The sequence below is a fragment of the Anas platyrhynchos genome, chromosome 11, assembly GCF_047663525.1.
Source record: "Anas platyrhynchos isolate ZD024472 breed Pekin duck chromosome 11, IASCAAS_PekinDuck_T2T, whole genome shotgun sequence".
Taxonomy (NCBI): Eukaryota; Metazoa; Chordata; class Aves; order Anseriformes; family Anatidae; genus Anas; species Anas platyrhynchos.
The window spans coordinates 11,880,793-11,904,744 of record NC_092597.1 but is presented as its reverse complement, the minus strand read 5'-3'; the positions used below and the strand labels follow the sequence as shown (position 1 = coordinate 11,904,744).

Here is a 23,952-nt window from a genome sequence, read left to right as displayed (position 1 = left end):
TCCCCCTACAGTTTTGGACCGTAGTTGTCTCTGCCGAGCACTACTGGGGCTGGGGCCGGAGGGGTCAGTTCCCCCATCAGGAGCTTGCTGACAGGTCCCCAATATCTCCTCATCCTATTGAGGCACCCAGCCTGGCTACCAGCAGCACATTTTGTGCCTTCCTCTATACCAAACTTTTGTAGTGATGGTGGAAGAACAAGCACTGGAGAGTATACGGGTGGAAACCCAATGTCTGTTGTCACCTACGTTTTTACTAAGAGCAACAGAGAGTGGTCCCAGCGCTGCTGTTGCATTTCTGTGAGCATTCCCTACTACTCGTCTTTTGAGTCAGCAGCACCTTTCTTCATCTGTACATTTCAGTAAATAAAGATGGGTAGCAGAAACTATTTACACATTCAGATGAATTCAGCAACTTGCTACAGGCCAAACAAAAGCTGGGGGTGAAGGAAAGCATGGGTTTGCCACCGATGTTTTGCCTGGACCGCTAGACAGGGGCAGATGTTCACCCCAGGTTTGTGCTGCTTCTGCCACGTGCTGCTTTCCCTACCTGCTCCAGAGCATCAATTTGACCTGCTGGAGGGATGGGAGGTTTTTGGAGCCAATTCATTAGGTTCAGCAGTTGTTTATAATGTGCTAAGCAGAATTAATTGTCTTTGCAGTCGTTTCCCTTAAGGTTTTCTGGGAGTTCTCTGGCACTGAAAGTTTATCAGTAGTTGTCTTCTTTCTTTTTATCAACCTTTTAAAAGGCAGGCAGGCACCTTCCTGATAATGAGAACTACTGGAATGTGAAATGACTTCCTGGAGAAGTGACAGAAACCTTTAGCAACTGAGATACTTAAAAGGTGACTGAAATTCAGACCAGAGGATAATTTTGCATTATCAAGGAAATAAGTGAGTGATCTAAAAATAATAATTCTTGCTCCTCTGTGATATATAGCATGGCATAGGGAGTTCTGTAAAATTCTGAGAAGGAAAAAAAAAAAAAAAAAGGAAGGGGAGGGGTTTGAGGAAGCTGCTTTTTTTTCCTGGTGATTGCTGAATGCAAGTTTTAGGTATCCATACCTGCACAACACCTTAGTTAGACTTCATTTGAGAAATACTGCTACCCAAAGATACATTCAAAGATGTGAATAGCCCCTTTCAGATATCTGTAATACTACCTGTCAGGTATTTGTGATACTACTAGTATTCACTGTGCTATCGAATAATAGGGAACCCTAAAAAAGAGGAAGCACTTGGTGCAACACAGGGGGCTACTTGTAGGACAAACCTCTCAAGCTCTTACTAAGGGTAGAAGGTGAGTTCCCTGCCTCCAGTCTCTCTGGAGGACTGACCCTGGGAGCAGCGCTGCTGTCAGCAATGTATGCCATCTAAACAAACAAACTGCACACCAGGTCAAAAATATCAAGGCATTAAAACCAAATACTTCACATCCATGAATAGTTCCAGTCCTCAATAGATTTCATTTTTCTCTGATTTTAAAGTGTGTACTCTGGACAAAAGTCTTTCACTGCCTATCTGTGTAACCCCTTAAACAACCAGAGGGATGCTGAAAGAGAGAAAGCAAAGTGCTTCAGAAATAAGTACTATGAAACATTCGCTCTGATAAAATAAAAAATATATATCACTGCAGTGCTAGTCCCTACCCAGGCCAGGCATGCGTTTATGGAAACACAGTAAATCAGCTCTGTAACATGCCTTGTTGGTATATTCAGCCTTCTTTCTATGCCAAGCTATAAAATTGCTGGATCAAACTGGAGCTGGGCTTGGTTCCAAACTTCCTCTAACTTCAGGAGAACAAGGATCCATATCCCAGCCCTGGGGCTTGCCTCTGCCTCTAAATCAAGCCATTAGAATCCCTTAGGAAAAGTCAGACCTGTGAGTTATCCACTAAGTCACAGAAGAGCAGCCAAAGCTCTCTGTTTCTGAACGTGTTTGCTCTGCCTGCTCTGAATTGCCAGTAAGGAAATTTAGGTGGAGCCTTTTGGTAATCCCCAATTGCTAATATTATCATTTGCTTTGGAAAGAAGCCATCTATCCTTAACCTGTTATTTTAATTTCCTTTTATCTGATTAAGTCTCTGTACTGAGACACCAGTAAGGTGTCTCTTTGTACCTTTTTATACCTCTCCTTATGCCTCTGTGATACTGTAATGTGTTGTTCAAGGGTAAGTTGGAGATGGAGTAACGAGGGAAACAGAGAGGCTTGCATGTGCTCTGGAGTGAGCCCCGGTGCTCTCTCCACTACCAGCACTTGGATTAATGCACCAGTTCCCCATCAGCCTGGATGCGCTACCAAGTCAGTGGCAAGTGCTACAGGTGACTGCCTGGCACTTGCATGTCATGATGGTCCGAAGATTTGGGGTCAAGTTTTATAGTGAAATATGAGCAGGAAACCATGCTTATAGCAAAAGAAAGTGATAAATAGATGTAAAAAGGAGAGGGTGATTAAGAAATGAGCTGTGGGGTGGGTGAGGGTAGTGGGCCCCTCAATTGATAAAACTGTTTTGTTTAGATTGAGGTCTCTTTCAGTTGTGTCTTCTATGACCCCAAATATTCATCCTCTTCCACTTTATTCCTGTGTTATTACTTGTTACAGTAATGACCAAATGTCTCATTACTGCTGCTACCATCAATAATAGTAGCAGTTTATCAGCAGTGTTTATTAAGTTAAATTTTGTGCCAACATATATCGTCCTCTCCCAACACAATCTATACATGATCTAAAATAGTAGTACTGGAGACAGAGAAAAACATGTCGTTCTAGTGTATCTCAGTAGCTGTATTGATTTGTCTCAAGTAAAATCCCTTGAAAGAGTTTTAAAGATTGTATTCCTAAGCTAAGCATTTTTCCTGCTGCAGAGGGTAATTTTTGGTGTCTTTGTGCTTTGGGTTTGTTCTGTCAGTCTCTATGAGGTTATGGTTAGGGTTAGCCAAGCCAGCATCTGAAACATTTACCAACATCTTCCTTTTCCTTGTTCCCCATCGCTCAGTTTGCTCTTGGAAGCAAATATTAAACATTGTTAGCAGTGCTGAAATTAAGAATTTTCTCAGTGTACTGCTGGCAATTCCCAAAGAGATTTTCTGAGTCTTGTTTTGAAGGACCCTGGTGTTCCCCATTTTCTTCAGCACCATGAAGTGCTGAAGTGAGCAGCTTATGACCCCATTCATAAGCAAAGCAGGTGTCTGACATTGCTTCCAAAATGCTTACATTTGTACCAAAAATAGAAGAATTGCTTACTTGATTTCTGTTTGTCCTCCTGCTTTTCGGGCAATTTGAACCAGCTCTTTCCCATATCTCTCTTCTGCTTGTGCTCTGTTAAAAGAAAAATTTCTCAGTGTCTCCTAGTGGAATCAGCATAAAGTTAACAAAACTCTTCCTGTGCAACTCTACCTTTGCAGCTGAGATACAAAACACAAGAAACAGAGTTTCTTTAATTTCTCTAAATTAACTCTAAAATATTTGGGGTGAACTACTTGTGGAAGAAATGAGGGACAACAACTGTTCATCCTCGTGGCTTTGACTAGACTATGGTGTGCTAACACAAGTTTCAGTGCCGCCACAGGGCAGCAGTTTGGGCACACTTCTGTCTGACAGTATCTGGCTCCCCATTCGCCTGTCCCTCTGCGTGTGATGGCAGTGAGCACCTCGTGCTGTGGCCAGCTGGACTGGTGGCTCTGGTGAAATCCCACTTGCAGGTTTGCAACTGGCTTTGTACAGGGTATATTACAGGAAAAGAGAATGGCCAGCTCCCACAAAACTCTTGCGTTAAGTGTTCCTGAAACTTCACGTGTGGGACCGGACTAGCCTGGGTCAGCAGGGTTTGGCAGGAGGCTGACACCATCTTCTCACATCTTGGTGTGCTGCCTTTCCCATTTTCTGGCACTCTTGCACACAGCTTCTAGGTTTCCCTGCAGCAGCCAACAGCTGGAACATATTTTGTGCTTTAAATCTAATGTAAATCTAATCTATGACCTCTTTCTCACTCCCCAAACTCTTCAGCCCTCCTCTGGATCAGGCAGGGGTATTTGGGAGCAAAAGATCTGGTTAGAAAGCTGATAAAGGGTGAGGGTAGCCAAAGCAGCTGTTGTCAGGACTTGAGGCACCTGCTGCAGGGCTCCTTGTTGAAATTCTGGCTTCAAATCCCTGACATAGGCAGCCTCTAGGAACAGGGATTCATCCCACGCTTTGTCCTCCTCCTACATCATTCCTGTGAATGATTTGAGGACAAAGTTCCAAGAATAAGCTACAAATAACACCTTCTTTCTGTATTTAGTGCCCTGTCTCTTGTCCTCTTCCTCTTCCCCTAGCACACGTGCTCATACAAACATATGGGCATATGCATGCTCACTGGGAAGTTTTGGGGTTGTGTAAAACCTCATGGAAACACTTGTTCTTGCAGCTTTCAGGTGCTCAAAATGACTCTACATGTTTTTTTTATTTTTTTTTCTTCCTTTGTGGAAAGCCCTTTCTGCCTCCACCACAAACAGAAAGAACCTTGTCCCGCAGCTCGCAGAAAACCCTCCGATAGGCTTTGAGCAGAAGCACGGCTCTGTATAGCGTCAGATGCACGCTGCAGTGCAGTCTGCCCGAAGCCTGCAATACAACTCTCATCTCGGTAAGTTATGAGTCACAAAGGAGCTATTTTAAACAGAGCTAAGCCACCATCAGAGTGATGTGACTTCAGGACTCTGTGACACGTGGCAATAAAATATGCTTCCACATGTGATCAAGAGAAAAGCAATTCAGATAGCTTTGGATTTTGATGGGAGACTCTTCATCGTCTGAAATAATGAGCTTTCAGTTTGGCAGCTCACATCCCTGTGAAAGTCCCAGTGCTTGAAAAGAAGCCTTTAGAAAAGTAACCCAAAAACAAGATGGGGGCAGCGTGAGAGGAAAAAGGAGGCTGTGATCGATGAAGGCAGAGTGATATTCATAAGGAGACAGTTCTGTGATGAACTGCTCTACTATCACCTGCTGGGTATGTAATTCACAGCGTGGGGGCTTTCTTACAGGTCATGCGTGAGTATGTGCCTCATGCTGCATGTTGCAACTGTTGAAACTCAGCCACTTTAAAACAGAACCAAAATTTCAGATCTTTTTTCTAAGTCAGAAGTACAAAAATGAATAGCAAAGCAGTCAGAGCAGCTGTGTAATATGTACTTTCACACCCACAAAAGCGTTAGCTGTCCATAGCTGTTGTTGAGGGCACCTTGGAGGCACATAGGGGATGCAGATAAACTACGACATTGTTACTCAAAGTGTGGTGAGATGTGTGAATTATGTGGGCAGTTCTGAAAGCTTAGGAAGGGGCTCTGATAGCATCATATGTAGCTTTGTCTGTATTTGAAGGGTGGCCCATTCCTGTTAGTTACAGGAAACTGAAGTGCTACATGTGGCTGCAGCACTCTCTTAAAAAAAAAAAAAGTGCAAGTCATTTTTTCCCCACTGAAAGGGTAAACTTAGTAATGCTTCTTGTTGGGATGTCTCTGCTACCATATGATTATGGACCCGTAACCACCTGAGCCTTAGTGGAGCTCTGGATTTCTGATTTTTTCACCCCTCTCTTCTCTCCTTGTATCCTTCAGGCTTCCGTTGATTGTCTGCCTTTCCAAATCATGTAAAAAGGCTAGGAAAAAAAGGCATGGCAAAAAGCTGTGCTAAGTCATCTAGTTTTAGGATGTTGATAATCACTCTCATTGCTCACTTCCATCACTCACCTTCTGTCTCCTCCTTCATAAGATATAACAAGCACCAAATTCTCATTTGTTTTGTTTCTTTGCCTGAAATTACTTTATACTTAGATCTGTGTAAACAGCCCTGAGGAGCACAGGGACCAGAAATGGGTCACCGTTGGTTCAGGTGACTGCGTGGTCCCTGACTCAGCTGTTGTGACCACTTTAGGATTCAACTCAAACAGGTTTTTCCGTGTAAACTAGGATCATTATTGAATTTGGAAACTGCTTACTATGCCTTTCCAGATGCAAAACAGGAGACAAAATGAAAGCTATTCACTTTTTTTGTTTCTTTTTTTCCCACTCCAATTTTCTTACCTCTGCTTAAGTAAATCCTCCACGTCTTTGCACATCTTCCTCCCGTCCAACAGTCGCTGCACAAGCACCTCATAGCCAGTGTGAAAGGTGAACTCCTTGCACTGAAGACAGAAAGAGAAGCAGCTGAGATCGTTTGTGCACGTTGCTTGCAGGCTTACCAGACACCTACTGTCAGTCATCTGAACAAATCAGCTTCCTGGAAAATCCATATGGACCTTTAGGTTTGCCTCAAAAAATGGCATCTGGGACAGGGCTAAGGATGCAGAAATTATGGGCAAGGTTTTTCCAAGAGGAAAATCTGTAAAATCTCTGTTTAAATTGACTTTGTTTTTTTTAATGATGAAAAGTTAAGTGGGTCGCGCTTTTTGCTGTGCCAAAAGCAGTGCAAGCTGTCTTTTGGGGGAAGTCATGGTTAGTATTGAGTGTGGGATTTTTGCACAGCGGAGATGTAGAGTGGCTCCTCTTCCCATTTGTCTTCTAACATGAGAGGTCGGAGTCAGCTCAGTGCCACAGGAGAGCAATGTGCTGTCTAGGTGCAAGTGGAAAGGTGAAGGAATTTGTGCTCAGATGGATATCATCAATCCACGAGGTAGTGGCTGGGCCACCTGGTTGGTGGTGGGTTGTTTCAGAGGGATGGTGTGTAACACAGGGACACCATTTGCTGTCAGACAACGCTGAGTTCTCCTGTGCTGCTATGCCTCCCTTGGGGATTGCTGTACCTGTAACAGCTCTTGTCATTGCTGAAATTGGTCTGGTTGGTGTAAATTCAACATGACACAAGTTTGGGGTTTGTTTGTAAGTAGAACATAAGCATGCAGAGAGCCTGATAATTTGGACATTGAACCTGCTGGAAACTGAACATGTGTATTTCTGAGACTGTCCAAGGATGGCAGCTTCCCTTGCTTTCTCATTCACTGCCTAATCCCCTGTGCAACACGTGGGATTTGCATGTGCCTTTGGGTATTTTTGCAGCAGAGCACTGCAGCTTGTCTTGCTCCATGATCCCACAAGGAGCCAGCCAAGGTGATGTGAGATTTCCAGGCAGACACCCCTGGAGGACCAGGTCATGGAGCTGGGTGGAGTCTGCTGCCCCAAAGCCAGGGCTCCCATCTCCTGCTTGTCACAGAGCTCTGTGCTGCTTGGGGCTGTGTTTCTCTGCTGTGGTCTAGGACTGCAGTTCCCTCCCCAGCTTGTGAGCCCCTGTGCCAGGCTTATCCCTGTGCATGCTATCCATCTATCAGAGCATACCTCCATGCACCTCAGACAAAAATGCATGAGTAATCTGAGTAGTGAGAAGAAAAATAATTAGTGCCTAGGCTATTAGCTTTGCACTTCTTTAATAATTTTACTAACTTTCAGATTTGCACTGCCTCAAAGGTAAATCAGAGTCACAAAGAAGCTGGTGCTGCTGAGCTGAGGAAATGCTGGGAGCGCAGAAGAGGAAGGCAATAAAGCTGTGACATGCTCAGAATGTGGCACAGAGAGGATTTGTTTTCCTTCTAGTCCTCCCACTGCCTTGCAGTGGGACTGGGACAAGCCATTTTTACACTGAGAGCCTCGGTTAATCAGTACATGGTGATAATGTTATTGAAGACATAGTGGTGAGCATTATGTTACAGTGTTATGGTAAAACTGCACTCTGTAGCCATAAAGAGAATGGATGTGGTCCTTCCCTCGAGCAATTTATATGTAGGTGTTTATATACGAACTGAATATGGTTTATGCATTTATCCACTGTCTTCAAAGCAGCTATAATTTAATAAGTGTATTTGCTTATTGCTTTCCACCACAACTGTGAAGAAGACAGATATTAGAGTTTGGGTCTCCAGAAGGATCACCCGGCAAGCAGCAGTTGGACACCTGAGCTTTTGGTTTGCTTCCTCAGTGCTTTCAGTGGAGAGAAATAGGGTGAGCTCTGGCAACGCATGGTGGTGGCCACGTGCTGGCGGGTGGCAGGCACGGTTGTGTCTGTGCCACTCACCCCTGCCCCAGGGCTTCTGTGCAGCTTTGTAGAGCTGAGAGTGGTTTTTGCATCATTAAGATTTAGGAAAAGTTCTGCAGACAATCTTTGGAAATCCTACAGGTCATAGCAATATTCCCAGTGCTACAGTTTCTTGATGACAGTATTTTCTTCTTCCCTAATAGACCCTCTTGTCATGTGCAGCGGGGAGAAAGGAAAGGCAGTGGGATAATGGTTCACATGAGACATAGTCAAATGCCTCTACCATCAAAGTGTCTGCTCTATAGAGCCAGGCAAAATAATAACGTAGATAAAAGGCGATGGAGAGAGTGCAAATGGATTCCCTCTTAGCACTGTCGCAACCACAGGAAGCTGATAGGATTACATATGCTCATCTGATGCGTGTAATCAGCCCTAAGGCAACAGGATTTTAAAAACAAAACATCCGTTCTCCTAATGTTTCTAAGGGCAAGTTAGAATGCGGATCCTGAGGAGGGATCCTATTGTGAAATAAATTAGAAGTGAGTTTTTGCCATTCGTGGAGGAAATGAGGAAGATTCTTAATAATACCCAGGCAGTAGACTGTTACTTCCCTACTCCGTTATTTCTTTCTCTTTTTTGAGGAATCCCAAGGGCAGAGGGCATTGCTCCTCTAAAACCCCTCATTAATTGCTCGCTCTGCCTGTCAGAAACATTCCAGTGAGACCCTCCACAGCAAACTCACAGCCCGAAAATGTTGATTGCATATTTTCAGATCCAATTAGCCAAATCCCGTGGCTGTGTACACAGCTTCCCTGTCCCAGAAATGCTGCTCAGAGGTAATTGGAAATATCACATGGGTTTGTATCACCCCAGTAGCTGGGCATACTGCTACAAGCACCAATGGAGAGTGATAAGCACACTTTAATGTTACTTTGCTGCTCCTGTTCAACATATCTCTCTGTACAATAAATGCTAAAATTCTCAGTGTCTTACCCCCACCTCTTTTAGACTGACGCAAATGCGGTGATGAAAGGACAGCACAGGCTGTACCTCTGGGAACCATTCATAAGGCACAAAATAGCTGGTGCCTTACTCACTGCTCTGCTTCCTGGCCATTGCCTCCTAGCAGGAGTAAGGTTTGAATGTGTTCAAAATGGAGCTGCTGCAGCCACAGAAGAATGAGCTGGCATCTCCTCCAAGGGATGCATCTGGCCTTGCCGGGGACATTCATTTAACATTTGTCCCTGTGGCTGCCCCTTACAGGGGCATTTGGCTCTGGCTAAGCGCAGGTCTCAAAAGGACTTCTGGTGTCCAGCTGAATCTCATTTAATCTTTCTTCACTTGGGGGAAACCATCTCAAAATTTGCCTTATTGTCCTCCCAATGTGTTCCTGAAGAACATGGAAGCTGTATCTCAGCAACACAGCAGCTGACATTACCCTAAAGCAGGACTGCCTCGGCCCCCGGGCAGCTGGCTCAGGGAGCCGATGGGGCTTCCACCTAACAGCACGTGCCCCTGGCATGTCACGGGCTCAGCAAGGAGGGAAAGAAAGCACAGACAGATGGCAGACCACTTTTGGACAAGGTTAGGCTGCTACATGCTCTCACCCTACAATGTTGGTTTGTAATTTCCAACCACAACACAGGCATTTAGACCTACATGTAAGTCCTCTCACACAAACATTTCCCTTTCATTTCACTGGTTCTTTTTCTTCCTTAATATGTTGTACACCTACAGCATCTCCCAGTCTTTTATTGAATCCAGACAAACCCCCTTTGCTGCTTCCTATGGCACTGGTTTCTCATTCCATTGTTTCCTCTGTGTTTCTGTAGTACCTGCCCAAGGCTGAATAAATCCCTGTTGAGCAAGGATCCTACTCTGCCGCTCCTGTGATGCTAGCTGGTGCTTCATACTATGGCATGGATGTCTTCTTCCTAAGAAACACTTCTGATGCATCAGAGGGTCATATCTGCCTTCCTGCACTATCAAATAATCCCAGTGGCACCTAACAGATCTACCTATGATCTATTGATATACCTGAAATTTCCTCCTCTCCTGCCATTTCCTCCTCTTCCTGCCACTGCAATTAGTGAGGTCCCAGAGTACATTGGACCTTCTTCTTACTGGTCTCTGACTCTGATTTTGCACATTTTGCATTAAAACAATAATTGTAGCTGCTTTCTGTTACCCTGGGCTTGCAGGTTATCAGACACCTCCAGTACAATAAACTCTACACACTTGTTTCAACAACAGCTGCTCCCAGCCCATCCTTATTGTTTTATGCCAGTATCTTCAGAGAATATATTGAATAAACTCACTCCTTAGCTCTCAAGAACCCTTCCTCCAGAACAGGCCCTTCACCTACTTTGTGCTTCTTGTTCTCCTGCTGTGTCTGTGCAAAGTCCTGTTTTGTTTTTCTTCTCTGGTTTCTTTAGGATTTCCTGTGTAACAGTACAACTGACCTCACATTTTCTTTGTCAAGACAGCGAGATTATATCATGTTAAACAACTATTTCGCCTTGATAAGCTGTCTTGCCTTTGTTCTACTTCCCATTTACCATTCTGCATTGTAATTAGCATTTGCATCAACTGATTCTTGTAGAGGCTGTTAAAGTTGCCCCACTCAGTTGGTGCTTGGGCACCTCTCAGCTGGGACTTTGTGGTGATCATAAGAACTAATGAAAAGTCAAAGGACTATTTTTTTGTTGTTGTTCAGAAACTAGAAAAAAAGTTCTAATTAGATAACAAGTATATTCATTAAATGTGTAAAACATCATTTGCTTGTAACAAATCTAAAGAGACAGATGCTTTCAAGAGAGTGATTCAAATCACCAGCAGTAATTTGTTTCATTGCCAAGAAAGTGATCCCACTTAGTCAAAGCATGTGTGACTACGAAAGGGAATTTATGCATTGTTACTTTAATAAAAAGGATTAGTTAATCCGGGTTGTCCAACAGATTTGTAATCCCTGGTAAGAAGGTGTTTGACAAAGGGATACCTGTGTAGCAGGCAGATTTGTATTGTTCAAGATTTTTCCATTAATAATTCCCATGCACCTTGTCTCTGCCCTGGAGCCCAGGGTTTTTCTTCTCATCAGGAGAAGCACAGCTAACGGAGAGGGGGCATTTCATCTCCTGCTCCTGTTTCTGAGAGTTGCTTCCTGCCAGTGGAATGAGCAATGCCCTTCCCTCCAGAGATGAGGCTGCAAGGCTTTCTGAAGAGCATGAATCTGTTTTGATATCACAAGGGTGCTACTGCAATAATATCAAGTAGGAAGGACTAAAATGCTGTACTGGTAACTAAAATGTGGGTTTGGTGAATAGCTGTTAGAAAGGATTGAGCTGAAGCAAAACCATCCGGGCTTGAGTGTAAAGCACTACCTCCATTCTACAACCTTTTTTGTCCACCTGCTATTATTCAGAGAGTGATGTGAATTTCTCAAGCCATTACAGTTTTGCTGTAGGAGCTGTGGGCTCCTCTCCTGGGGCTGTTTTTGTTGGAGCATTTTGTTAGTGACCTGGCTTACCCACCCAGAACTTCATTAAGAGGTAATTTACGTGCCACAATGGATATCTCTGCCTGCTCTTGCAGGATAAGCTGGCTTGTCTGCAGCTCAGCATCTCCCCAGGGAAGTGCTTTGCAGCTGGAGCTCTACATCCTGTGTGGTGAATGGATGCTGCAGCTCCACCTGAATGTGCTGCATTGCTCAGGGTAGCTGCAGTGCCAGCTGACAACAAGAAAGGCCTCTCCTCCAGCTCCTCCAGCAACATCCGCTTGCTTGGTTTTGCAAGGAACTGTGTCCTAGCTGGTACACAGGGAAAGTAACCCCCAGGACACAACACAGCAAATGGCTATCCTGTCCTGGCTGGGAAGAGGGGCTGGAAAGGAAATAATGACTTAGCAGACTCCTGGTGCATTGCTTGGTATGTGGCACGATGCTTCTGAGCTACCGTAGTGTTAAAGGTTGCACCAAAACCTGCATGTTACCTGGTTTGCTCATCTAAGGTGGGCCTAGTGCAAGCAGTGACAGTACGAATGTGGCACCTTCAGCATGGCCATCAGACATCCTTTTTGCCTGTCTTTCATTTGGGAATTGAAATGTATTATCTGCAAATATTAAAAAAAAAAAAAAAAAAAAAAAAAAAAAAAAAAAAAAACTTAATACCTTAATAGTTAGCTATTCTAGTGCATCCCTTGTCTTTGTTGTCTTTGTTCTTAATGGTATTTACCCAAGACTTTTATCAAGTATTATAAAGTTTGAACTGAAAATGACAGATGTTGCTAAATCTTCTAAATAAGGCATTCATACAGATTTTCAAAATGGAGAGGGAAAAAAAAAAAAAAAAAAAAAAGGAAACTGAATTTGCTATGAGTATCTTTTTTCCAACCTTTTTTGCATCATAACTTACGCTGCCTACTTAAGGTAAGCTCATGACAATTTTTGTAAAACAAAAACTTAAAATTCATTTTTGTTGGTTCAGAAATGAAGTAACTCCTGGCTGTGAGGAGGAAGTTCAGAGAGAGCAGGTGAGTTTTGAACAAGCATCATTCTGCCAGTGTCTTCTCCAACCATCAGAAATAAATCCTTGTTGTCCACAGCTGTACAGTACACGATACCTCAGTCCTGGGTTGAACCTAAGTTGCTCTTACTGAGTTATATCAACAAATTATAACACTGTACACTGGCACTGCTTTCAAACAGTGATCTTGATCTCTGGATCTCCTGGTCTCCTTTTTGAGTGCTCTACGGGCTTAATATTTGCTGTAGGAGAGCAGCAGGCAGATTTGGTAGTCAACAGCCAAAAACAAACTTTATGGTCTCAAAGTACATTTGGCTGCATGTTTCCTATCATGTCAGGTTAATTCACTGCAAGTGAATCACTTGTTTTGTGTTTTTTTTTTTTTTTTGTTATTATTGTTTGGTTTGGTTTCCTTTTTTTTTTCTGGGATCCTTGACAATTTCCTAGTGTTTCTACAGATAGATTCACATGATAATATGCTACATGTCTGTAGTTTAGAATGTTTCCTCCTGTGCCACATAGGCTACCCTAACCGTGAAATACAATGGGATAGCCATGAGTACCACTATTCTGATCACAATCTGATGTTCAAGTCCCAGCTCTACCCAGCTGCATGGGGTGATACCGAGGAAGGATGCCTGGCTCCGGGTTGCCCTGGTGCAATAAGAAGCTGTTAGGTATTGCTTCCAGTTACATGAGATGCTGTCTTAGATCTGCTCCGCACTGGTGAAACAGGAAAGAGCATTTTATCATACCAAAACCCCAGGTTTGCAGCCTGACCCTCTGCTGCCTTGTCCTGTGTTAGCCACTGAAAAACTAGCCATGCTGGTTAAAAAAAAAAAAAAAAAAGCTGTGCTGGTGAGCACATAAATGGGGACAGTGGTCAGCCTCCAGAAGAGTGATGTTACAGGAGACGCCTGTAAGCAAAGCAGGTTCCTCTGACCAATGCTAGGTGTGATACGAGTCCTTTTTTATAAACTTTCATGTGATAACAAACCTTTTAGTGTGTTTAAAGTGTACATCTGTACTGTCTAATGCATTATTGTGTAAGAGCTCATTTTTCCTCTTGTCTGCAAGTGGTTGGAATGGGCTGAAAGGAACTGGCTGTTCGTGCCTTTGGAGACTGGTGTGATGTGACTACAGAATTTATACAAACATTAGGGAAAAAGAAAAAAAAAAAAGTTTGTTTTTTAAGTATATAATACAAGGAGGAAAAAAACAATGCAGAGTAGGTGGCCGGAGCTGGATATATAACTTTTCTTTCCCTGCTTGTAAACTCACTTTTTGCACTGCAGGAACATAAACATTCACTACAGGTGTAGAGGGCTACCTTGGGTCTTCTCTGTAACCTTTTCAGGATCTGACTCGGGAGTTTTTAACATAAAGCTTAGTTTGCAGTCATACTACTGTCTTTGTTACTTGAATCTGCAATGCAGATTACTTTTCCTGGGGAGCAAATTTTATTTAGATGAAATAGATGCATATCAAGATAGATGCATATCTTGAATGGGCACTTTGAAAAGCAGAGGGGGAGAAAAACTATTGCACTTGTAGCATTTTAATTACTGAGTTGCTAGAGCGCCAGCTCCCATTCTCCGTTCAGCGAGGTAGGCTGGAGAGCTTAAAATGAAAGCAGAGATCCTCATTACACTGCGATTCTGCAGAAGCTACGGCGTTCAGAAATAAGCTGAAATTGGGCCTGTTCAGCCTGCAGAAAAGGAGGCTGAGGGGGGGACCTCATCACGGTCTGCAACTTCTTCGCGAGGGGGAGTGGAGGGGAAGGAGCCGATCAAGTCTCCATAATCACCAGTGACAGGACCCGCAGGAACACTGTTAAGCTGAGTCAGGGGAAGTTTAGGCTGGACATCAGGAAGAGGTTCTTCACCAAGAGGGTGGTCACACACTGGAACAGGCTCCCCAGGGACGTAGTCACTGCACCAAGCCTGTCTGAATTTAAGAAGCGATTGGACTGTGCCCTTAGGCACATGGTGTACACTTTTGGGCAGACCTGTGTGGTGCCAGGAGTTGGACTCCATGATCCTTATGGGTCCCTTCCAACTCGGGGTATCCTATGCTTCTGTGATATTGCACAAACTGCATGGCAGTATTGCACAACTGGTGGCATTGAGCAAACTCGTCATTTCCCAGTGGTGTTTTGCTCTGTGACTCCACGGGTGGGTTTCAGGGAGCAGGAAATGGCTGTTTCAGGGTTCTGCTGACAAGAGGGATTCGCTCCTCCGCTTTCTGAGCCCCTGCCCTGCTGTCCCGCCTCCCGGACTGCCCATGGCTTGGAAGTAAGGCAGTCTAGTAGTCATGGCTTGTAGTTTGGCTTTTCTCATGTTATAGTCACCCCATTATTTGCATACCCACAAAGTGACTGCTGCACAAAACCCTCTTAACTTTTGCAGGTGGTTTGTTGGGTGGCAAATTAATGGCACACAGGGAACAGGCTTGTTCCAACAGGCTTGTTCCAATTCTAGTCTAATAGAAGGGCTCTGCTTGTGGTTATTGCCTCCGTTTCAACTTTCCTCCTTAATTCCATAATTAAGTAATACTCTGAGAGTACACAAAGTTTCTTAAGGAAGAAAAACTGTAGCTGAATTTTGTAAAGATTGCAACATTTTATGGGTTTGGTTTTGTTCTGGTTTTCCTTGGGTAGTGAGCAATGGGACACATCCTTCCTTAGCTTTAAATCAGAGCTTGATGTGGCTATTTGACACAGGCTTGAGGTGGTGGCATTCCTTTTACTTTTTTTTTTTTTTTTTTTTTTTTTTGTGATGTGATGACTTTGGACATAGGCTAAATCCACAAAGTAAGGTGGCTTCTTCCCAGGAGTCAACACAAAGATCTGCTGTGAGCATTTGCACCTTCTTTTCCTAACTGGGGGCTGAACCACAGCACCGTTTAGCCGTGGTGCCTTCTGGAGCCAGATAAATAAGCACATTGAATTTGAGATCAGATGTTATTTCAGTCTCTTAATGTATAATAGTAGGTACACAAGAGAAACTGGAAGTAAAATAAGGAGAAATGGAATATTAAAGCAGAAGATACTTCTGTTTTATGCAGAATAATGTTCAGAGTTTATTTTTGTTTCTATTCCTCTTTAGCTCTTCTGCTTCCAGGTCTCTTTTGCAAAGAGAGCTCCTCTCCTCCTGCAAGCACTGGGGGGAAGGAGAGGGCGACGTGAAACAATCCTGACTTGCTCAGGCACAGCGACAGTTGTTCAGGAGGTCATCCACAGCCCCTGGAGCCAGACCTGCCTAGTTGGTACATCACTTAATTAAAAAGAGCTATGTGGTTTTCTCCTCCCTCTCTTAGAAAACTTATATTTGTTTCCTGCTAGTCCTGAAATGGCACTGAGCATGACGTGCTGCTGCACCCACACTTCCAGTGGCCCTTATAAAAAAAATAAAAATAAAAATAAAAATAAAAATAAAAAAAAAAGGGCATTTTGTTGGTCATCTTTCCTGGCATAAAGGGGAGTTAAGCTTCAGGAAATCTTCCCAGAGTTCTGCTGTAAGAGTTCATTCCTTAGTGAGGACTATTCCAATAGCTATATATTGTCATTTCCATTTTACAAGAGATCTTTGCTGCTTAAATAATCATTTTCTACATATCCTGTTACTCAATATGATGCAACATGTTCTTACGATCCATTAGTATGATGTATCACCAAGTCCTAGGGAATTGTGCAATCTGAGAGATGAAAATAGAGCTTAGGGATATGGTTTAGTGGGGACTGTTAGCGTTAGGTCAGAGGTTGGACTCGATGATCTTGAGGTCTCTTCCAACCTAGAAATTCTGTGATTCTGTGATCTGTGAAAATCAACTTTAGGCTTTTAGAAATTCATAAAAGAGGATTTTATTTAAGTAAAATTTAAGTAAATTCTAGATGTTTGTTCAGGCAGGACAACTCTACCAGTGCTGCGTTTCCTTCTGGGAAGCATTTCTCTGAGTTGGCTCACAGTTGCATTAATTTCTCTAATTTTTATGCAAAAAATAAAAAGGGGATTGATAATGTTTTTGTAGGAATTGATGGATCAATGGGGTATTTAGTTGGATGCATCTCCTTTCTCCTCAGCAGGCTCCTAGGGCATAGAAAATGGGCAAGATTTATACAAGCGGGTGCATGCTGAGGGATCACACCAGCATGGCTACAGCAGCTTTTGAGGCCTTTGAGTGGCTGAAGCTGTCACCTCAGCCCCGCTGTCAGGCACGGGGTGTCGGTTCACTCGAAAATGCCTTGTCCTTTAACCAGCAAGAACGGAAATCTTGTTGTGCTTGCAAAAGGCCTCACTGTTATCTGCCCAGGAGCATTTTGTTTTCTCATGGGCTTCTGCTGTACGAAACAAATGGCTAATATTTCTACAGCAGGGTAGGAAATAGTTTTCTTGCCCTGCAAATTTAAATGTAAAAGTCCATGTTTCATGTCTTGATGAAGATGAAAACAAACAAACAACAGTGAAATGAGTCATTCACATTTAGGTAAAGGAGAAACTTGTTCTGAATCAAGCGGCTCTGACTGAGCCACCCCGCTGCCTACACCAGCACACTGTCCACATAGGGATGAGTTGTTTTCCCCCCCCCCCCCTTTTTGTTACATTGAGCATGATAAAGCATTCAAAACATGATCTCATTTTGCCAGGACTCCCTGGGATGCTCAGTAACATGAAAAAGCACCTGAGAGCAGGAGAAAGGTGAATTTATCTCTCAAACTGCTACGGCAGCCTCTGTCACTGCTGTGGAGGAGTGGGGAGTAAGGGGAGAATGAGACTTCAGGATACTTTGTTTCCCGTTTTGTCTCTTCCCCCAATAGCTTTCATCTACCTTTTTTTTCCCCCTTTGATTCCACCTTTTTTTTCTTTCTTTCTTTCTTTTTAGGAATTGATTAGGACAAAATTGAGAGCAGCAGCAAAATAGCATCATACTGTGTGAATCCGGTACTTTAAAGAAAAGGTTTGGATTTACTTATTTACTTGCTGTTGTCACTGAATGGAAGGATAGAAGCTCTAAACCAGCCAGAACAGATCGTTGCTGGTCAGTTCTCACCTAGTTCACATTTTTAATTTCAGTCCTGTTGAGTGGTGCTTTTGCACCACTTTGAAGAAGCAGTAAGCTCTATTCATAGTAAAGGAGCAATTCTTCCGTGAACTGGAAAGCTTTTAGGATCTGGATGCATATTTTCAATGTGTTTTTTTTGTTGTTGTTGTTTTTGTTTTTTCCTATATTCTTGTCCTTGACACACTGAGGGATCCCAGTACAGAGCTGTGCTCCCCGGCTCTCACCTCATCTCAGCCTCAACCCCCAGCTTCTTACTGAACAACACAGGGAGCTTCATAGGTTACTGAGCTGTGGCTGCTGAGAAACGTTTTGTTACAAAAGCTAGACGCCATCTGCCAGCCAGAATCTATCCTGCTGCAGTACGGCATGAAAGCACAATAAGAAAAGAAAAAGGTCTTTTTGTGCTCAATGGAGCTGAAGGATAACAAAAAAATATCTCTTTTGTGAGCGGCCTAATTTGCCTTCCCAGCAAGTATGGAATAAGCAGAACTGGATTGAAATTCAGAATCTTCCACTCTGTCTGCTAAGCAGCACAGGGTCAGCGTCCCTGGTCAGAGACTAAATTCTGGAGAAGAGAAGTGGTGTGACTGCTTGATGCACTGCGGGCAGTGCAAGTCTCAAGGGAGGAAGGGGATTGGTAATGAATCACCTGGTTCTAGGGGGGAGAGGTATTGAAATGCAATTCACCTCTGCGGGTTACTTTAGCAAACCAGAGGGCACCCACTTTGGTCTATGCTTGAGGTGCTGCTGCAGATCCACAGGATCTGGTTCGCACCACGTGTGACAAACACCCTCTCGGCTCGGTGTGCTGCTCATTAGCTGCCTGTGTGTGCGAGTGAAAAGGGAATCTCTGAGTCACCTCTTCCGTATCAAAAATGCATACCCCTGGCACAGTTAGAGCTGGCCTAAATAGAAATTCTCCAGTTGTCTGAGTCCAAGTAAAATTAAACAACTGCTGCAGAGCAGGAGGGATTAAAACAAAGTAGACGCACCTTTGTAAAAATATTAACAAAATTGTCACTGGGGCAGCATCGATCACCCATTTCAAGCCATTAAATCCTCTAGATAAAGCATTCAGCTGCAGCATGGTCATAAGAAAAAAAATAATAAAACCTAACAATCTAATTGTTTTTAATCAGAAATGACCAAATTCATTTCACCTAAAACGAGCTTTCCACAAACCCATTCATCTACCTGGTCTGGAAAGACTTCCAAGGCCTTGGAGCCAGCTCCCTCTGCCCCAAGTGCTCCTTCTCCTGCCAGGGAAGATGCTCAGCCTGATACACCACATTCAGGCCGTAACTGACTAAGCATACAACCAGAAGCTGCAAACATAAAACTGCAGTCCCTCCGTTTCAGCTCATCACCAAGGAAATGAACCGCCTGAATATGCTGTAACTGCTTTCCTCACACACCCTCCTAGGGTAGCATATTAGGGATGTGGTGATGGAAGAAGCTGTGAGTGTGTTTGCCTCGTTATCAATGTATGAGCTGGGAGTATTAATTCATTTGAGCTTCATCTTAATTGTTGTGCTCTGCTCAGACGTGTTTCCTGAAACACCAGTGTTTCCGCAGGCACAAGAACTGATCAAGTATTTGTCTTGTGATTTCTTGAGGCTTCAGGGACTGTTCTGGGATGGCAACTCCCTTTGCAGAGTGCTCCTCATTGCCCCAGTGAGCAAAGCATCCTGCCCAGGTCGGATATTTTCTGTTACAGGGGAACACAGGAGGAAATAACATGCAACAGAGGAATGGAGCAGCATCTCCCATGGAGATGAAGTTGACTACACAGCAAGCACAGACTTAGGCTGGGCAATTAGTTGGACTTTTCCAAGTTGTTTCCCCTTTTGTCCCCCATTCCACACACATCCACTAGTGAGGACAGGCCCTGGATGTAAGCAGGGCCACTGTGGACATGGTGATGGTGCCCATGCACCCGTCTCTAGTCACACTTTCTGTGGCCCGGAGAGATGTGATACATACTGACAGAGGGTCTGGTCTGTGCTCCAGTGGGTGGTGAGATTGTTCATTTAATTTGCCTCATGTAGAAAAGACAGCTGCAACCAGTACAGTGCAGTCCAAGTGAAAGTCAGAGGGTGAGCCCCTTGCAAAGCTGAGATGCCAGCACAGAAGGTTCGGTGGCTCCTTCCCTCCCTGCCGGCGCTCGGTTCTGCCCTCATAATAAGTGACATTATTTATAAAATTAGTTACATCTTTTTGGGTGTATAACATGCATCATTATGCAAAAAGCTACCAGAACAGGTGAGAGGTTCAACTACAAGGTAGGTTTTGCATTAAACGTGATGTAGTATATAGTCTTAAGTCAAAAAAAGAAAGATTTTAAAAGCATCTTTGTCTGTATCAGGCTCATCTTAAACACCTACACGGCTCTCAGGACTGCGGTGTCTGAGCATGACCTTGGGTATTTTGTAGATAAGGAATATAGCAAAGAGAAGTCTGCAGCAGGACTGGCAGCTAATTCTTGTTATCTCAAGTTCAAGGCCTGTGTCATATTTGCTGGCTCATATCTCCAGCTCATGCATGCTTTTAAATCTGAGCTAGGAGAATCCACAAGCCCTCAGCTCATTTCACACCTAAGAAATAAGGAGCACTTCACACTTTACAGCTCTGTTGAAGTTCCCAAGCACACTAACGCTCCATGACACTTTTTCAGAACTGACTTGGCCACTTGATTTTGAGTCCAAGCTGCCAAAGGGAATAGCTTTGCTCTCTCTCAGCTCTGGGCACTTTGGGGCCTGCCAAAGATTAAATGCCTCCTTTGAATATCTTCCTCATTCCACCTTCTCAGGTGGCTAAGACAAAGCCAGTAAATGATGCCAGCGAGTGCCTATCTAGAAGAGAGGGAAATCAAGAAAGATAAAGTATTTGTGATAGAAAAGGAAAGATTTTCTGGGTTAATACTTGTTATAACAAAAAATGGAATGTTGTTCCTATTTCTTCCTGTTGTCTTAAGCCTGTTAACATGAAACTCAGGTGGTACCATGAACGGGCTCCCCACTGACCTGGGCATTTACCTACCCATCTCATGCAATGTTAGAGACAGGTAATGTTTTGCATTTGTGCAGTACTCCAGCAGACTATTAATGTGTTACACTATCAAAATCGATTCACATTTTCATCTCATTAATATTTTCCAAAAATATTAACTGAGGATAGGAAACGTTCACTAAGAAGTGTATCTTAGTGGATGCTTTAAGTGAATTTCACTTAAATCATTACAGTGTGTGTGCAAGAAATAAAACCAAAAGGAGTAATTAAAAATATAGTGGTTTCAGCCCAGGCCATGAAACACTGACAATTAAAAAAATAGCAGAAGTGTGAAAGTTTTAGAATAGTCCTGTCATTGTTACATTTAATAGTGGAAAGAGATATTAAAACTCTTATGAGCTATGAGGAACAGTTTGCATTCTCTGGAAAGGCAGCACGCATGATTAAGTTTGAGGGACTTCAGAGAAAAATGAATGGAGCTCCTTCTGGGAAGGAACTAGCATGTATGATCTAGTTCCTTCCCAGGCTAGTCTAGCTCCATGCTAGTCAAGGAGGATCTGCTGCTTTTTGGATTTATGTGCATATTTTATGTTGTGATATTCACTAAAGAAACTTCTGCCTGTCCAAAAGTTGATGGTAAGGGCAGGGAGTTGATGCTTGGGTATCCATCACCAGGATGAATTCTTGGGAGAGGGTGCAGTGGTGTCCTTAGGCAGGGCTCAGAGATCAGGAGCCCGTAAGGAGCGATCTGCTGTGACGTAAATGCACTTCTTGTTTTTTCAGTCATGGAGACAGGCTCCATTCATGGTATAAATTAATAAAGCAGATCATTGCTCACGGAAGTAAACTGGGCAAATATATTTCTGGCTCACTAATGGGCATAACAGAACCTTATGAATGCAAAAATAATTGCTGATCTTGTGATTTTGGGGGCAAGCTGTACTCTTCTGCCATGTTGTGCAATATCCTGAAAGGTTTCATTTTAGAAAACTTCTTATTGCATACCTAAAACTACCATAGCACAACTGGATATAAATCTGCCCTGTTCATCAAGCTTAGTAATGTCATGTTCCGAGCCAAGCAATATTAAAAACAAAGATGCTTTCCTTTAAAGCCGGTGGTAGCTTCAAAGGCAAGCTAGGATTATATTCATGCTAGCATGAGTAAGCACAGGAGAGAAGCTTGGGGAAGAGGAGCCATGAAGAACTGGCCTGGCCAGATTGTCAAGAGGCGCTAATCACCCTACCCCTGCTCCGCGAAGCATGCCTCATGTATTCTAGCTCAAGACCAAGATCCTGGAAAGTAAATTGACAAAATGTAGCAGTTCTAAAATTTGGATTGCACACTGGTGAGGGAAGTTGAGAAATGCAAAAGCTGAAGTTCTCGCAGTCGCACTTGGCTGCAGTTATGTTTTACTCTGTGTGTTGACCATGCAGTTTGTATAAAAGAAGAGGCGAGAACCTTGTGGAGGTTTGCTCTGGCACAGTTAGGATTAACATCAAAATCACCATATTTATTTCCCCATTACTATTTATTTTTAAACTCTTTAAACCTGGTACTACAGTGGGGGCAGGGCTGGCTTCCTGGAGGAGCCTAGAGAAAAATGCTGCTCTGAAACCTCTTCCTGGGTCTGTCTGTCTGTTTTATACTGGGAGAGATTACCCTGAAGGAAGTGGTAATCTCCTTTCTTTCTATCAAAGGATAGAAATTCAAAGAATAGAAAGAAAGCATGGAAAGAAAATATCCTGAGAAGAGTCTGCTCTGATTAGCTTGGTAGGAACATGGTGGGAAGAGTTTGTACGTCTTCATGTCTTATTTAAGTCAGTTCTAGATGCTGGAGAAATGTTTGCCTAGACAGGAGGCAACCATTTAACACCCTGGTTTACTCAACTTTGCACTGTTGGTTTTTTCTTCCCCTTAAAACCTTCACATGAGAAGCAGTTGCAGGGGAACCTCAGATTACCCAAGAGATAAACCGCTATGGTCTTTTTACCTTGTAACTGCAGAAGAAGAGCTTGAAAACAAGGTGCCCAAAGGTTATTCAACTGGAAGCCAAATGCTTTAGTATTCACACTTCTTAAGCCAGTTGTGAGTTCTCGAGCACCACTACTAGTTTTTCCACCTGTGCTGCTGTAGGGGAGCTGGGCGCCTACACACTCTCATGCATGCCCTTTTGCACATAAAAGTGGGCACAGACTCCATAGGTGGGCGAGCAACAGCATTTGGCACACGGTTGGCTGGCTTTGCTGATGCTGTTGCATTTTACAAGCAAACATTAGAGAATTCAGACTGTAATTAGTAACAGTTCACTTGCTAAGAGGAGCCACTCCTAAGCCTGAGACTTGCTGCAAGCGAGCGCTCTAAGGACTGTGAGACAGAGAAAGCCACGTCCCCTTCAAAAGCAGATGCTGGACCTAGCACAGAAACTGGAAAAGTTGCTGGTTTTTGGATGTAATTCTTTACAGTGTCTCCTTCTGCCTACCATCAAACACTTGAGCAGTACGTTTTTGCCTGGAGACAAATTTGGATGAATTTAAAAGACAGAGCAGGATTAAGTTAGCTCCAAAGTGTATTTAGAGCCAGGTTGTATTTTAGAAGATATTTAAATACAGACTTATTCGATAGAGGAAACTTGGGGGGAAAGCTCACTTACCCAAAACGCATCTTTAAACTGCAGCTGTGTCATTGCGCTCACTCTGGGGAGGGCGAAGGGATCCCTCAGCACGTCGGTTCTCAGACAAGAGCAGCAGCAGCAGCACCGAGCCCTGCAGTTGTTGCTGTACCCCAGCCCAGGCAGGATGGGGAGCACATCCACAGAAATGTCTTCTCAGCTCAGGCTGGTGAAAACTAGCACTAGGCAGTTTCAGGTAGCTCTGTGTAATGACCTATAGCTGCGGAGGTACCGAGGGGAAAAAAAAAAAAAAAAAAGCTCTTGCTCACACACAGAGACATGCATGCACTCAGCACCCTACCCCCAAACCAGTTTCTCTTCTGGTAAACAGTTAATATTGAAATGAGGAAGCAAAGAGATGTCAAATGGTGTCAGTCTGCTCCTTGCCATGTGTGCATGCGAGCAGTGGGTAGAAAAAGAGAAAGAAAAGTTGATTCAGTGGCTTGATCTGATCGGCTATGGGAGGAGAGAGGGCAATTAACATGCAAAGGAAACCAGCACAATACAAAGATAAACTGGGGAGGAAATTAGAGTCAAACTGCTGTATAACGCTCTGGTCTTGTGAAGGAAAAGTAGCAAACCCAATGAAAGAAATGTATGCGTGTGCCACGTTTCTCCAGTACCTCCTGGAGTAGCATGGACCTGTATGTTGGTGCATGGGAACTGGGGCTGCAAAGCTGCCTTCTGCAACTGAAA

At 43.6% G+C, this 23,952-nt stretch overlaps 1 protein-coding gene across 1 annotated transcript in view; it reads right to left on the bottom strand.

Annotated features, from left to right (window-relative positions):
• Positions 1-23,681, bottom strand: part of PSTPIP1 (proline-serine-threonine phosphatase interacting protein 1) — a 53,943-nt gene extending 30,262 nt beyond the window's left edge. Inside the window, exons 1-3 of the mRNA XM_005025076.6 lie at positions 23,239-23,681; positions 6,054-6,154; positions 3,241-3,315 (exon numbers count right to left, since the gene is read on the bottom strand). Of these exons, the coding sequence (XP_005025133.3) occupies positions 3,241-3,315; positions 6,054-6,154; positions 23,239-23,271 (209 nt within the window). The 5' untranslated portion in view covers positions 23,272-23,681. The remainder of the gene's footprint in view (positions 1-3,240; positions 3,316-6,053; positions 6,155-23,238) is intronic.
• Between the last annotated feature and the right edge of the window lie 271 nt (positions 23,682-23,952).